Source organism: Ascidiella aspersa, chromosome 1, assembly GCF_963924565.1.
Source record: "Ascidiella aspersa chromosome 1, kaAscAspe10.2, whole genome shotgun sequence".
NCBI lineage: Eukaryota > Metazoa > Chordata > Ascidiacea > Phlebobranchia > Ascidiidae > Ascidiella > Ascidiella aspersa.
Window position 1 is genome coordinate 4,896,527 of NC_139447.1, and position 16,868 is coordinate 4,913,394.

A 16,868-nucleotide genomic window follows, 5' to 3' on the forward strand; every position below is an offset into this window, starting at 1 on the left:
CTAAAACAAATTATGAACTGAAAGGAACTCCTATAGCAGGGATGGCGAACAGCAGGTAGCCAAAATCATTAATCCGTGGCCGGTGCCGATCCTATTAGCAATTTCTGAATAACTCAAAAATATGCGAAACATCTTACTAAACATCAATTAGTTGTTTTAGTCACGAAGTGACCCACCACAGATTTTTAATGACCCACTTGTCTCTTGAAGCAGCGGGTTTAATTGCATGTCTCATTAAACTTATTTGGCATCATAAATCGTAACATATTTGATAAATACACAATGCAATAAATTCCAAATTATCCACTAATTATTACTTATAACGCTACACTCTCAAGAAATACAGAAATGTTATTGACTATTTTCATAAAAGAAGAAATATAAAAAATCTGCGTTATATAACATACTGTTTAAATATAACACTATACTGTTTAACTGGCAAATCTGTCGGTCGTGCAAATATGTTTGGGGTGACGAGTAGGCCTACATTAACAGCAGTTTAACAAATCGGTGCAGAAAAGCAGACAACTAAAAGCATTTTGTCTATCGCTGTAAAACGTGTCGGGTGGTGATCCTTTAAGGCAGTGGCTCCTAAACTTTTTTAGCTCGCGGCACTCTAACAAATCTTGAATAGTTCGCGGCACACTTTTTAAATACAAAAATAGAATAAAGTTACAATCGCCCCTAATACACGACAAACTATATGTAAATGTCTCAATATTACTAATTTGTAAAGGATAGTGCGTGTTTAGGTCAAAATGCTTGCGCGTATGCCATTTGGATTTAAGGGAAACTATGAGTTCGCTGACTAAAACTTCTAGAAACCCTGGTTAAACCAATAAACCATGCTGAAAAGCTTTCTGCTGAACTCCTGTAAAAAAATGCTGCAGCATTTGTTAATTTGTGGGAATCCGAATTTACCAACCCAAGCAATAACACTTAAAACGACGCAGCACAGTTTCGCATAAAATTACCAAATAATTAAATGTATGACCCACTTATGCATTTTGTAAGGATTAAAGTGGTGTTTGTAACTCGCGCGATGAAAAGGTTCGCCATCCCTGTCCTATAGCTTATGCCGTCTCTAGGCAATCAAGTTTGTGTTTATTTTCACAGTAGCCATAGAGGAAAGGAAACTGGTTGGTCCTATGCTGTTAAATCTTCAGTTTCAAACAACAAAAAATATTTAGATTTTTTTCCAAACTGACCATACTTTATGGGTTTAATTTAATTGTTTATATGCTTCAAATTCTTCACCAAAACGTAAGATGTACGATAACTATATTTTACGAATTTAGTTCAGCAATTTGTAATGTCAAGCGGCAAAAAGGTAAATAACCGAGATATGTATGGTATATTCACTATATTGCAATGTTTGCCTACATGAAAAACACGTTTTTAAAACCTACTTTACCAGTTTATGACGCATTCTTATATTTGCTGCTGGAATGAACCTTCACAAGCATAAATGTCTAGATTTCACTTGTAATAGCTACTTTCCCCGCCTGAAGCTATTTTACTGAAAGTCAAATCGTCTTCATGATTTCGGCGTAAACTTGATCAGCTGGTTGGTAACCGCTTAATACGAATTAAAAATCCGGATTCTGTTGGAATTTTTTTGCTAGATAAACCAAAGAGGATAAACAGTATTTCGTTTCTGCGGACTTCAATCAATATTTATCAACAAAATGTTTGTGCATTAAATATAACCTAATCGGATAAGTAAAATTGTTTTAAAATTTAAGCTAATATTTTTTGTCAAACTTGGCGTACTGTTGCAATAATATTTAACTTGCAAAACGTTTAAATACGACCCAGTACAAAATTAAAAATGCTTATTAACGTTTCTAAACTCCTACTAACATCATGACTCTGCAAACAGGTGTTTAAAGTCAAACGAAAAACAGCTCTGTGGATTTCAATTCATGCTGTTTTGTTAACGAAATTTGCAGCCGTGGTAATGTGGTTGCGCCTTGCGATTGCGACTAAGGATATAACTGCAGCTTAATAGAATAGGGAATAAAACTTTATCCAAGAATGCTGCAAAAAAAAAAAAAAAAAACTTTAAATAGTGTAAAACTTGGCAAATAGCCACGCTCACTTACCTAATTAATTTATTTTGAGGGTTGGCTTAAAGGTTTGAAAACTTAAAATAGTGGAAGAATAATAATACCCCTTCATGGCTTTTCAAAGATTACTAATTATCAATTTTTGTAGAAGTCCAACTGTTGGATAGGTTAGTTTGTTTTGAGCAATGTGTGACCAAAACGGCGCTCTTTCACTTATGTACGTGAAAAGTTATGCAAAAAACAAAACAAAATAATACCGTATACCACAACGCATATTGTTTGGGTTAGGGTGCGGGTTAGCGTTTGGGTGAGGGTGGGTCAAGTAATATTATGTTTATTATTAATAATAACTTGACCCACCCTCAACCAAACGCTAACCCGCACCCTAACCAAACAATATGCGTTGTGGTATGTGGCATTTAAAGAAAAAAAAATTTTTATTAATTTTTATGTACAATAGTGAAAGAGCGCCCCAAATCCAATGCTTCATACCTACCTAGTTATGGCAGAGTTTGTAACCTTAGGTGTATATAAAACCTTAACTGCACACATTCAATTTTGTTCCTGCAGTGCATACCCTATAGATCAGTGTTTCTTAACCCAAAGTCGCGACTCAAACTCAGGTCACCATTTGATTTGGTTGGGTAACCAACTGCAGTAGTTTACATCTCATTAAGATTGTTTCTGAGCAAGTTTTCTTCAAAATTTTAGAAAACTGCACAGGAAGACATGGCTGGACTTAATTCTAACTTAATTTAATATTTATTGTTTGAATATAACTGCTTAATTTAATATTTATTTTTTAACTTAATTTAATATTTATTGTTTTGAATATAATGTGCCTATATATGTTGCACAAATAATATAATAGGAATTGTGTTAATATCAGCTAATCTTACTTGGCTGTCATATATAAAACAATTTTAATTACAATAAAGTTGCAGGGAACCACTGGTTTCAAACAAATGTTTTTTTGATTTTTTAAATTCATAGTTACACTTTTTATATAGTGGGGCAAATTTACAATATAACTGATGATGCATTGAAGGTTTTAAAGTATAGAATATGCATCCATCTTACAAAAAAGATAATAAGCTTTTTTTTTAAATTGAAAATACTACAATAAATGTATAGTCTCTTCTTAGTACCACAATTCATGTTCAACTTGTTCAATACAGTCATCTTTCTAATACTAATTTCCTATATATTGTAATTTAGCAGGTACAAAAAAGCAAAATGCCAGAGTTGTTTATTAAGACAAATGTTGCCAAAGACAAATTTCCGCCTAGTTTTCTTAAAACAACAACAGATGTCATAGCAAAACTGCTAGAGAAGCCACCGCAGTATGTATCTGTTGTAGTAGTGCCAGATTTGTGGATGTCATTTGGCGGCTCAGAAGAACCCTGTGCAGTTTGCTCTCTTTATTCGATGGACAGGTTTGACGCTGAAACAAACAAGACCTATAGTGATGTGCTTATGAAATACCTGTACAAGAGTCTTCAGGTCCCTGAGGATCGAATGTATCTTACATTGGAGCGGCTTGAAAGGGAAAACTTGGGCTACAAAGCAAACACTTTCCTTTCCATCTTAGGACCAGTCAAAAAATAATTGTTCCTTCATTGCTTAATAAAGCTATTGGTGATTTTATTGCAGTCAATGTCATAATTGTCATGACTAATTAAACTGACTTTAATTATTTTTGTGACTGAAAAAATATATATGAAATAAATGTTTCTTTTTTTTATGATACACTATGATTTTGATGTGTGGTTTTCATTTGTGCTGATGTGCAGTAAATTTTATTTTATCTTGCTGATAAAAATTTGAGTGACTTTTTAAGAAAAAGTGTGACGTCCAATTTCTGTTTAATGTCGTGTACAAATTACCGAAATGTATTTTCAATGACCGGCAGTGTAGGCGAACTTGCAATGCGACAAAAAATCAAAACTTTTCACACATGCTAAGAATTCCACTCTTCGTGGGAAACCGGAAGCTTTATACGCTCAACAACAACGACGAATATCCTTCACTTACGATGCAATGGCAACATTACAAACGCCATTGAATGGCCAAAAATGTTGCAGTAATTAGACAATATATGCCCAAGTTGTCAGCTCCTGGAGTCACAATATTATTTGCAAAATGCTCACGGGCCACGTAGCGATTAGGGACGGATTCAACGTTTTGTTTTAATTTAAAGATTGCTATGCAAATTTTCTCATTTTGTGAAACATGTGCCATATGTGCAAATGGATTTTATTGGAAGCGCGAAAAAAACGTGTGTTAATGTTTTTTTATAAATATATAAACCTATACACAGTATGTGACGCAATAAGCTCACAAAATCTTCAAGCACATGGCTCGATACAGAGGCGTAGCCAGGGTGTTTTGCGCCCGGGGGCAAACTATAAAATTGGCGCCCCCTCCTCCATGTTTTAATCACATTTTCTACTACAATAACATAGTATACTTTACTTTATACGATAAACGATTCAAATTTTTTGAACATTGTATTTAAAGACGAATCAGCCTAATTTTGGCTTTTGAAAGCGTCATTTTGTCGCCCGGGGACGTATGTACCCCACAGCACAAAACATACCATGGTAGGTTGTAACCTCGGCACCTTTTCTTGAAAAACAAGCTTATACGTAGCTTAAAGTTAAATAAGATTCGCGCCAAGGGCGAAATTTTTATAATATGTTATCTTTGTATTGAAAAGCGAAAAACGTTTGCGCGTAACGCAAAAAACGCATTCAGATCTTCAAAGGTGCTTAGACAATCTTTTTGTTGTTAGAACATATATGCCTACCAATGAAATAAAGCAATAAAGGCCTGTGACAAAAATCATCCGCCTTGATAGAGTAGGGTGGTGGTTGTATCAGGCAATGGGCGACTGGGCATTTAAATTTGGTATGTGCTAGATAGACGGGGCCTTCTATTAATCAACCCGTTTTGTATTAACATGTTATTGCCATATGGAACGAGGATGCCAAAAAATTACATCACCCTTCTGTACCAGCTTGATCCGGCGTGTTTCCTTCCCTGTCTCTTATAATCACCAGTTAATTTTCTGCCTACGGCATTTTTTGCTTACATACTTTTAAATAAATATATGGCAATTTCGCGATATAAAACTGAAGGTTTAAATGACTCAAATCCTGAAACCGCTTGCACATGTGTTAGTTTCTAATGGTCTCTTGACATAAGCGGACGGGGTATTTGTTACCCCGGTATGTTACTTTTGTTAAAACATCCTATTTGTGTGAACCACTTAGCCTCCCAATTCCCTAAAACTGAATCATATAGAAACCTAAACCACACATATTCATTGACCTCCAAACCTTTTTCAAATAACTAAAGTGGTTCATCTATAAAGATATCCGATTTTATTGTTCTTGCTGTCCATCAGGGCTGCGGAGTCGGATTCGGGACTCGAGTAAGACCACGTAAAACTACACGAGTCCCGCGTTCGCCGTGCCAATGCGCAGTCCTAAATTTTGGAACTGACAACCGTAAATTGTAAAGGGGGAATATGGCACTCTTGTGAGGAATTGCTGAAAATCCACCTTAATTTAATTACGTAAAGGGTGAAACACATGCTGAAGAGTCGGAGACTCGGCGAAATCCCACATTTACATTTAACCGGAGTCGGACTCAAAAGTCGGAATCGGGTTATTTTTAACTGACTTCGCAGCCCTGCTGTCAATAACCGCGAACAGCTGGCAATAGCGGTAATTTTGTTGCACCTTTGCGCTGTTTTCTATCTAAAACCCTACATCGCACGGAAGTATATGCTGTAATTACTTTTTTTAAATGTAAAAATACGATAATTTCTGGTTATCTAATACTTGTTTTTGTCTAGCGTCTATTTATAGTTTGACGCATTGCAAACATGGAGCCTTAAATGTGAATCAAACGTGTATTTAAAAGGCCCTGAAAATATGTTGAAAGGTATTTTTTTTTCAGGAGATGTTAAATCTTAAAAAAACAAATCGTTCTCAAGGGCCACAACAAATGTACTATTTTTTACTTAGGCTACCATTGTGGAAATACAAGTTGATCCGTCTTGTGTCATTGGAAGACGTATCGATATGTATTTGCTTTCAAACTTTCTTTCAAAGCATTATGGTCAGATAAAATCGATTAAGAGCCGACGAATATTGAGAAATTAAATCTAACTTTGAAACGAGTATAGACAACTGTTCTCGTGCGACAGCTAGCGTAAAAATTCCTAAACGCCAAACGTTTCAATATTATGGATGGCCAGAGGTACATTGGCATGATGCATCTTTGCATTACATATAGTTTAGCTTTTACGGGCAAATATAGTTCAATGTAGGCTATAGGTCAAACAGAGTTTACTGTTCTCCAGGAAAATAAAGTCCTACTAAATGTTATGTAGCTGTTGTAGCTTTACCTACAACTTTTCAGCATGACCTATTATTCAACTATAAAGGTTAAGGGTACGGGAAAAAGTAAATTGCATCAGGGAATTTAGAATTTCGCAAACTATCGTTCACTGTTAACAAAATTGGGTATCCAATACTTAAAAACATAGGATAGTCTACATTTATGTCAACCAGGGTAGGATACGCGTGTGGGGATTCTCAATAAATATTTTGGGTAATCAATAGCCCAAATACCTTGGGTACTACAGCAACCTGTCAAACTCCAAGCTATTGGTTATAATTATTATACCTAAATTAAATAATTGGATTATTCTAGTTTTTACCTTAATTTTCAGTTAATTTTAGGGGTAGGCTACGTTCGTGGGGATTGCCAATATATATTTTGGGGTATGGCAGGTCTAAGATCTAGTTTTATCGATGCTGAAGCTTGTTACGGAAGGATTGGCCAGACTCCATTTGTTGAGGTTGCGTGCTCCAACAGATTAGCCACAGCAATGTATTAAACGTATCTGTGTTTATTGAATAAAAACAAAAGAACAATCAACCTAGCGTAACGTCCAGGGTCCAGTAGTAACATTCAACATAAAAACCGCTGTCAGGCCTACATTATGTTAGTTGAGCGAGTTAAGTCATTTTCCAGTTCAGTTGGTTAAATTAAAAATTTCTTTTTCTTGCCAATTTTTGTGCACACCGCTTGGCCATAAAATCGTTAAGCAGGATCATATGAGCTGTTCGTAACGTTGTAGGACCTATAGCTTCGGCGAATACTGATTGCTGCGAATATAACTCAAGTATAGCTTCCTTTATGCGGGTCATCTATTTAGGAATCGGAAAAGCGCTCGGGGGACAGACGTCGCCCCAAAAAGGAACATCTTAAGCCAATCCACGAGCAATGCCACAAAAATTAATTTTTTTTACTTGCGTTTCTTTTTTGAAAGTCAAGACTTGTTACAACACAGTTTAGCTGTTAAAAGCTGTACAATGTACATGAAGCTTCGTGCGTTTACAGGAAGTTCAAGGCTATCGCTGTGACTGATAGTTCAGCTCTAGGCTTGAATGGCATAAAGGTTATGACGAAAACGAACCACATAGCCTTTCGCGTGATAAACCACAGACTGTTAATGCTCAACCTCGGGCAAAGAAGGTTGCTACAGTAAGCAGATTTGGCGTAAGCCGTCGCAACCGCAAATGTCCTTCAACAGACATTCCGCGTTGAGTTTGCTTGTGACTGTACGCAACAAAAATAGACAACGAAACAATGGTTGATTAAATTTTAAGTAAGCGTTAAAGGTACGATTTCTGCTTATAGTCTTGTTTAAGTGTCCGTATTAACGACGAGAATTTTATATAGTTTAAAAGTTTATATAGGTACAGATGACAAATAAAGTAAATTGAAAATGCAAAACACCGTTATATCCGCGATAATCTAGCAACAGTTGTCTGATTTAACGAAAATGTTTTACAACTCTATTCAATTTATTTGGTAGGATCTAAATTTATCGATTTGCGTTTATATTGTGTTATTTATGATGGGTGTGGACGATGTAATAACCCTATTTAAGATAGCGTTGTATGTCGCGTCTGTTAGGATTTAATTTAATAAGAGACTTGCAGCAAAAGCAGGGGACATTTTATTAATTCATCTTTGATGGCAAATATAATGATTTTATATATATTTATTTTGTGTCTGTATTTTGATAAAACTAAATAACTAGCTGTCAAGACCCCTTTGAAAGGGCATAAGCGGTGATTAAAGCTGTTTTAACAACTTTCAGCTGATGTCTGAAATTAGTTTTGAGTAACTTTTCAAGCGAAACAGGTCAAGCCTCATTCATGTATATGTGTGCGGCTCGTGATTTGGTGCTGTTTTAATGTGAAATATATTAAGGAAGTTTGTGTGAAATTCGTGAAGATTAGTTTTACCTATTTAGGGCAAATACATTTTTTCCATTTTTTCGCGCTTTGCACAATTAAACAGGATTTTATCAGCATATTTGCCCACGAGTTTACTGGTGAACAGCAGATGTTTCTAAGATTACGTTTCATGATTTAACACAGGGTGGTCCAACCTCTTTTCATCGCGGGCCAAAAACAATTTTTTTTTATCTTGCGGGCCAATGTTTTTAAATTGCGATTCTTAGGCTTATTGCTGGCAAATAAACATAGTATATCTATGGCATATATACTAACTTTATGGAATGTATACCTCTGTTCAGTTACGGTAGTTATTATGAAATAATTTCAATCCCAAAAAATTAAAAAAACAAAAAATAAAGTGATATTGCCAGATTGAACCAAAGCTGACTATCAGTTCGCGAGCCAAAAAAGCTGAACTCGCGGGCCAAAGTTGAACCACGCTGATTTAACATCACATGGGCAGACATCTAAGACAGTTGAGAGCAAAAGTAATCATAAAATGCGCTGAAGGTGCAAAAACAATTACTTGGAGATTTTATTATCTCGAATTTTTGTGGAAAAAATCTTAGATTTAGTTATATTTTAAAGCGTTTCGTTTGTTCTAAAAAAATAACCTAGTTCAGATAAATTTTGCCATCATTGCGAACGACTGAATAGCTTTTGTACGTCAATTTGAATACCTCTACCGACTGGTAAAGCAGGTTTCTTTTGAATTCCTTACCTAACAATGTTTCGTTACGACGTATTTGTGTGGCGTAACTGTATACCTAAATATCATCCGTATATATAAGCCTTATGTTGGCAACACTGTTCCAGCTGCTTTTAAGTGTTTCGTCAAAATATTCAATATGCATTTCTAAATCAGTAGAACATTTTATACGCGTCGCGCGTTCCATCGCACTCTCCAAAATGAAAGTTTTGGAAACTGAAACGATATGAAGGCGTTTTTCGTTTTGCGTGAATCGATAACGTCTATTCAGTTTAGCTTTTGTAGTAAAAGTTATACCACCCAAACTATAACTTTAGCAAAACAACCGAAGATTCAATGCGGAACCGTTTGATTTTAAATCAAACTTTTTTCTTTAAAAAAATGTTTACTTCTGAAATATACACTAATATGTCAATGAGCCTTTATGGACCCCTAAAACTAGTTCACGGGTTGGGTAAATTTTTGTATAGGTTTACCGCCGAGTATTTATAACCCTGTTAGTGTGCCACAGGGTCACGGGGCACTGCGCTTATTATAGGTCAAGTGGAAAGTTGGTTTTACCCACGCTGATGTGCGCTATGAACAAAGAAGGGTGTTTTTGCTGCACTATTTAAACCCAAAACCATGCAAACTATACAACTATTGTGTTTTTAAGCCAGCGTTGAACTCAGGTTGTTTTAGACCGACTGCGCAGCCTTGTTCGACCCAAATGGTTAGATGGGTTGAAAACTGTGCTTAGCACAAGGTTTCATAGTTTAAAATAAAAAAGGATAAGTCTTTACAAGCCAGCATGGAACGAACACATAGGCCCAAGACTGGTCCAGGCTTCTTCGCGCCTAAAATTATGTTTTAAAACGGTTAAGTAATAATCACTTAAGGTCACTTTTGTGAATGAAACGCGAGAAGAGCATTCGAAGTTGGTTCTGCATATTTCAGGGATGACAATGCAGTCAAATACCAAGAAACGCATTTTTTACTTGGTTAATCGCAAAGAGCCACACCTTACACACATTTTTGCGAAGTGAAAAAAAGGCATACTCTGTGCGTTTATTAATTTTCAGAAGTTTACCTAACAATATAAATGCCTTAAGGCAAACAGCTTGATTGCAAAATGAACGTAAGAGCGGCACATAACTGGGGAAAGAGCCGCGTGTATTTCAACACGAGGTCAGAGAGCACCATTCTATCTGAACTCCACTAAATCGAAACTAACTGCCATTGCATTTCGAAGTGCATATAGTCAGGTCGCATATCGATTTATTGCACATTCGAAAGATCCGGCATAGCTCCGCTTTCAAAGTAAAGGACAATTTACAGCGCAAAACACGTCATGCTAGTCTGGCGTTCATATCGTTGTGTCTAGGTGCAGTAGAAGTCGAACAAACTAACATCGCAGGAAAAGAAAATGCGTTAGGGATTAAGTGGTTAGCTAACGACATCGTTAGGTTAAGCTCACAGACCGGTACAGTTTAAACACAAATTTTGCGGACCAGTGGACCTTTTAAAATCAAAATCAACCCAAAATGTTATTACGACAAAAAAATGCAACTTAAAAGCAAAAATTGGAAACTTCAATTCAATAAGCAATTTGCTGCTGTCTTTTTCATATCATACGTGTTATACGTGTTTCTATGGATTTTTTGTTCAGATACAATTGGTCTTAAAGTTTAAGACTTTAATGAGTTGTAGCCTACTTTTAAATAGTTGGGTCAACACTCGTAGCATTGTGCGGTACAATAGAGTCCAAAGTAAACGATTAACTGAAGTTCTAAGACAAGCCTTCAACATTTTTTTCCTTTTGCAATTGAGATATAAAATTGTACTATATTTGGCAGACCGGCAGGACAGTTGACGCGGAACGGCGGTTGAGAACCACTGCTCACAGCACCTTTTATATTTCAGGCGCTTGTATATATCGCTATACGGTATATAAATCTTTAAAGAATCATCAACTTAAACAACCAGAATGCCACTTCTTCTCGTACGCACCAACATCGCCAGGAGCAAGATCCCGGACTCCCTGCTCCCAGATCTCACTCACCTTCTCGTGGAAGTCCTTAACCGCCCGGTGTCCGCCTTTTGCATCATTGTACAGCCGGACACGCTCATGACCTTCGCGGCCACCACCGAGCCTTGTGCTAGCTGCGTGCTGCAGGATTTCGAGCACTTTGATGTGGTCCAGAACAAGCGGATCGCCGGCGAGCTGATGCCTTTCCTTTATGAGAAGCTCGGCGTTGACAAGAGGAGGATGTACCTTGAGTTCGCGCCGGTCTTCAAGAGGAACGTTGGCTTTGCCGCCGACACGCTCGACACGTTCTTCGGGCCCGAAAATGGCGGTAAGGATTAGCAGTGTTGTAAACAATTCAGTTTTAAATGACTTAAGTCCAATTCAAGTCTTTTGCAAAATTAACTAGTCAAGTCCCAGGCCAAGTCACCAGTTGCCCAAGTCAAGTTCCAGTCAAGTAATTATGTGAGCAAGTCATTGTTTTAAAATGACTTGACTTGATTTAAGTCGTTTTGGTAAAATGAATTGACTTGACTTAAGTCTTTTAAACAAATGTTTTGACTTGAACGTAAGTTCTTAAATCAAATGACTTGGGTTGAAGTTAAGTGTTTTCATTTATTAAAAAATTGAGCTATTTATCTCAAGCTTTGCACGTTAAACGATTAGCTTGCTGCATGATGTTTTTTTAGTTTATTTTTAGTTAAAATATTGCTCATAATTGAACAGGTGTACCATTTTTAATGGTTTGTCCTTATCGTTTTAACTTGGGCAATTGATGACTTGAACTGGGACTTGACTTGGACTTAAGTTGTTTTTACAAATGACTTGACTGGGACTTCAACAAAAAGACTTGTACAACACTGGGCTCCCAACCTGGGGGTCGCCGTGTAGTATTTGATAAAGAAAAACAAAAAATAAGCAATACCAACTAAAAGTTTAGCAGTATAGAAGGAGCAAAAGCAACCACCAGTCTAACATTTGAGGTTAATTGACCTTTGCTGCAGTGACCCAGTCGTGTTTATGACGTCACCATTACACTTTTTAATTAATGAGTCAAGCGTAGCTTCAGTCAAACAATGTCTAATAAAATATCGTAACTAACTACCTTGTTGTGCATACTTAAATCCGGACAATTTAGCCAAATTTTGATATAATCCGTCTACATTTTTTTTGCAAATTAGAATTTTGCCAAGTTAAAAATTTTTTGTTGACTCTGGTTTATGTATCGTACACTATAATTGGGGGGTCGCTCAAGTTACCGAAACTTAAAAGGGTCGGGAGAAAAAAGGTTGCCAACCTCTGGTTTAAGGTTATGCGTCTGCAGTTGCGCCAAGTTCGGCGCGTCGTTCGTTCACTTTAAAGCAACGACGCTTTCGCAATAAGATCGAAATAAATTGGCACTGCCAGACCTTAATTAACACTTCCCCGTGGGAAATTAGACCGGATTACAATATTACCCGGCGAACTAGCATAATAAATAGGCACCGGACACCGCGATAATAAAATGTAAATCACGTCTGGCACAAATGGAGAAGGTATGACTATTTAGATCCCTCGAGGCTTAAAATTGTTGTCTGGTTGCCGCCGAAGGCAAACTACACTATTTAGGTATGCAGGCTCAGTTGGTAGAGCGACGGTCCCGGCTTGACCGGAGGTCGTGAGTTCGAACCTCACTGCAGGCTAGTTGTTTGTCCAGTCTGCCCTGCTTGCATCATAGATCAACAGACTCGGTGAGTCTGCGATGGCTTTCGGTGTACTTTTTATACGTAAGCCGTAGTCGTTGGTCAAAAAGCAGCTTCGAAGGGCTAGATCTCAGATATTAACACACATATGTGTGAATGTTTCATTGAATACATTTTTACTTCTGTGGCTTTTTCCCACATCTAGTTGTAGTCTTCGACTTTTCCAATTGTAATTTTAGCTCGGACTCCTTGAAAATGCACCAAGGATGTATTTTTTATGGAAGTGTTTTTTGCTACATCTACCCACGTAGGCTAGTTATTTGATGGTCCTAAAACTCTGTACCCTTATGGTTTCAGTCGGCCTGCGGGATTGCTATCCAGACAGAACGTTTACTTGGCCGGACAGCAAATAAAAGAACATCAGGTTCAAAAGATGAATGAAAAACATCAGTCGTTATGCATTGCATATTGAGGCCCGACATTAGCTCACCTCTACTTGGCTGCACGTTTAATACGCTTAAGTTTAAATATCAACTAACGTTTAACAACATTCAAGAAATTTAATATGTGTTGTGTAAATATTTTTTATGAGCTTTATTATCTTCCATTTCTTTTGAAATCATTTCGTTGATGATCAGCGTGGTATATATCGTGGTAAATGTGTAGCGAATCAGCGTCTGTATTTGTTATTTACAGTACTGTGTTTGTTGTGCGTGTGCTAAAGTCTGCTAAAGTCCTTCTGGCGTATTTCCTGTGCGCTGCATCCTGCTTAGTTAACTGGCCAGTTTTAATCCTCAACACATTCGCTTTGAACGCAACGTTAGTCATGTCCTTTCTACTGCAAAACAGTCAACACGCGTTTTTAATGCGCTGTAAGCTCTTTTATTGAAAGCGAAATATGTTAGATTATGTGAATGTACAATAAATCTATAAGCGACCTGACAGTATGCACTTTGAAATGCTATGACAGTTTGTTTAGTTTCGATTTAGTGGAGTTCAGATACCACGGTGGTCATGTCTCACCTGTTGAAATATACAAATCAGTGTTGTAATGACTTAAGTCATTGACTTGACTTAAGTCCTTTGACCAAAATGACTTGACTTGACTTAAGTCTTTTGGACAAATGACTTGACTTGGACTTAAGTCATTTTGTCAAATAACTTGGGAGTAAATTAAGTGTTTTTCATTTAAATTTATCTCAAGTTTTGCACATTTAACACTCTTATTGCTGTATATTGCGTTTGTGTGTTTTTTTAGTTAAATTGTTGCTTGCAATCGGACGAGTTTATAAATTTTAATAGTTTAACAATTTACTTTTATGTCAATGACATGACTTGAAATTGACTTGACTGGGACTTGACTTGGGCAACCGATGACTTGGACTGGGACTTGACTTGTTATTTTTGCAAAAGACTTGACTTGGACTTAAGTTATTTCAAAATGACTTGTTTACAACACTGATACAAATGCATTGCACACGTTTCTCCATACAACTGCTCAAATGGGCACACTTTTTTTTATGTACGTGGAAATTAATAAAAAAAAACTTTCTTCAAATGCCGCATACCACAACGCATATTGTTTGGATTAGCGTTTGCTTGAGGGTGGCTCAAGCTATTATTAATAATAAACATAATTACTGGACCCACCCTCACCCAAACGCTAACTCGCACCCTAACCCAAACAATATGCGTTGTGGTATGCGGTATTATTTTGTTTTGTTTTTTGCATAACTTTTCACGTACATAAGTAAAAGAGCGCCCTCAAATGTATTCGCATACGTTATATTGTCAAAATAAAATGGTTAACACTTTTATTTCGAAAGTATAAATTTACCCATTAGATCAGTGTCATACAAGATTCGGTACCTAGCACTAAATCAGTGCTTCTAATCGAGGGGTCGGGAACCTGGATCGCGAGCAATATATGGCTCTTTTGGACTAACCACTCACATTAAGTGCAGAGATTTGATTCGCCAAAGCTTTGCCATTATATTAAAGCTAAGTATTTGGGTCGTCACAAAAAAGGCAGGGAAACAATAAATTGATATTTGGACAATGAACTTTATTAAGGGTGAGTTGAGCAATGAGCGTTAATAATGTACGATGGTAATTTAAGTAGTTTATTCTTTGGTACAAAGTTACGATATCACACGTCTAAAGAAGTATTCAGTAGGAAAAAACGAAATCAAAAGAAGTTCTAAAGTTGTTTTTTTTTACGAAATTCTTAATGGCTCTTTAACAAACCAAAGCTGCCAAGACTATGCACTTGTTTAATCATAATATGCAATGTTTAATTAATTATTATGTTGTTCTTCACCTACTTATTGTTATGCAATACAAACAAAAAAAACAAAGAACAGTTTGTTTGCGATTGTAGCATCACAATGTGCCGAGCACCATCTCCGCTCGACCAACCCAATGCCAACCAGCAGGTTTTGTCACTTTTGACTCATACAAAGTCCACAACAAAATGCTGTTTGTGTGAAGGCTTAATATACAAGTCTAGCATCTTTGAGAAAGAAGGTCAACATATGCGACTGTTATAAGATCTTCCTCGGCAATTTCGAGCTGCTTCATTAGGTCTTTTGCAATATCGGCGCCTTGCTGTTCAGATTGGTCGTCATTCAGCATCACTTCCAGCTCCATGAAGTCACCCAGACCCTTTACCTGGTCAACGTGGACCCGAGTTTGACCGATCATAAACAGGTGCCTCGTTTTGGCCACAACGCCTGCTCTCCCAAGTGAGCTGGTCAGGCACAGGTCCATGGAATCCGGTTCCGAGACTGGCGACACATGAAAGTCTGATAATTTTGGCCCAGCCTGGTCTGGTCTCTGGTAGAAAATAAGCTGACTCCTCTTGCAGCCTTCCGACTTGATCGTTCTTAGTTTAAGTCGGCCATTTTCAGTTTTGTAAAACGTGTCGCTTTGAATCAGCACCTTGCCTTCTTCCTTGCTTAATGTTTTGGCTAGTTTTAGTAAGTTGCCAAGCGATTTTATAGAAGCCTTAATTTCTACATTGCGTGGCATTGTGCTTGTTCAATACAACCTGTGAAATAAATTAAGTTTCTAACCCTGAAGACAGTACAATATAGCTTTAAAATTAGTTAATTTTAAACACATCTTGTGAAATTAAATATATGTTCAGATATTTCAATTGTAAGTAAAAGCCGAAAAAAATACATAACTTGTAAGTTCGCAAAACAACTAAAAAAAATATATTTTTTGTTCCAAAACATATATGTAAAAGTTATCAAGACCCTTATAGATTCTTAAACTAACTCATTATTTTTTGGTTCATTTTAAAGCAAATTATTTTTTCTCTGCCTACTAGAAATGTTACACATTTAAGAATTAAAGGCAGGAGTTGCATCATTAAAGTGGTAATGTAAAAACAACAATAATTGTGACATGCATTAAAATAATTCCTGTAAAAACTTTTTAGTTGTTTGTATTTATTTGAATTGTGGGGGAATTACACTAACTTGTTTTGTTAAAAGAAATAAATCACTTAGTGCAGGGCAACACTTACAGTGTTTCTAGAATTCTGCGGTAGGAGAACAAACGCTAGATTACCAACTAAATTTAAACACAAAGTAGTGAGCAAGTATAAATATTTTTTCAATACAAATATAAGTTGACTTATTTAAAAACAGTTATACATAACATATATTTGTCGCAATTTAAAAGGTTTAGTTGTTTTGGTTTCAGCCAATATGTATAGTTAAACCATTTGTACCCACAATTTAAGACACTTGTGGTTAAACTCTGGGTAAATTTGGGGATATTTTGAAGTCCTGTAATACTTTCTTTGGATGCTGAATATGAGAAAGTATTATTATTATTATCGGCCAATTGATTGCATAAAATATTTCAAAATATAAATTATAAGAACATTTTAGGTGATGATATTAATTGACCGATCGCTTTTCATAACTTCATTATTTAAAATTCGTGTAATTAAAATTGTTTAGTTATTGTCAGGAGTAAGTAAAATATAAATTCACCAATTTGTTTAACTTTACTGCCGTAAATCGCTTATATAAGAGAAAAAGCAAAAATTGTCTTGCGTTTGTT

At 36.4% G+C, this 16,868-nt stretch overlaps 3 protein-coding genes across 3 annotated transcripts; 2 read left to right on the plus strand and 1 right to left on the minus strand.

The window, feature by feature from the left end:
- The first annotated feature begins 3,291 nt into the window (after positions 1-3,291).
- On the plus strand, positions 3,292-4,314 carry LOC146166677 (macrophage migration inhibitory factor-like). The gene has a single exon (XM_083390718.1). It carries the CDS (start codon positions 3,306-3,308, stop codon positions 3,675-3,677), a length of 372 nt encoding a protein of 123 aa, XP_083246844.1. The 5' UTR covers positions 3,292-3,305; the 3' UTR covers positions 3,678-4,314.
- A 6,632-nt stretch (positions 4,315-10,946) lies between these two features.
- On the plus strand, positions 10,947-14,067 carry LOC146166678 (macrophage migration inhibitory factor-like). The gene is made up of 2 exons (XM_083389891.1): positions 10,947-11,440; positions 13,149-14,067. Exons 1-2 carry the CDS (start codon positions 11,071-11,073, stop codon positions 13,202-13,204), a joined length of 426 nt encoding a protein of 141 aa, XP_083246017.1. The 5' UTR covers positions 10,947-11,070; the 3' UTR covers positions 13,205-14,067.
- Positions 14,068-15,005: 938 nt separating this feature from the next.
- LOC146166679 (uncharacterized) lies at positions 15,006-15,858 on the minus strand. The gene has a single exon (XM_083389377.1). It carries the CDS (start codon positions 15,819-15,821, stop codon positions 15,297-15,299), a length of 525 nt encoding a protein of 174 aa, XP_083245503.1. The 5' UTR covers positions 15,822-15,858; the 3' UTR covers positions 15,006-15,296.
- Between the last annotated feature and the right edge of the window lie 1,010 nt (positions 15,859-16,868).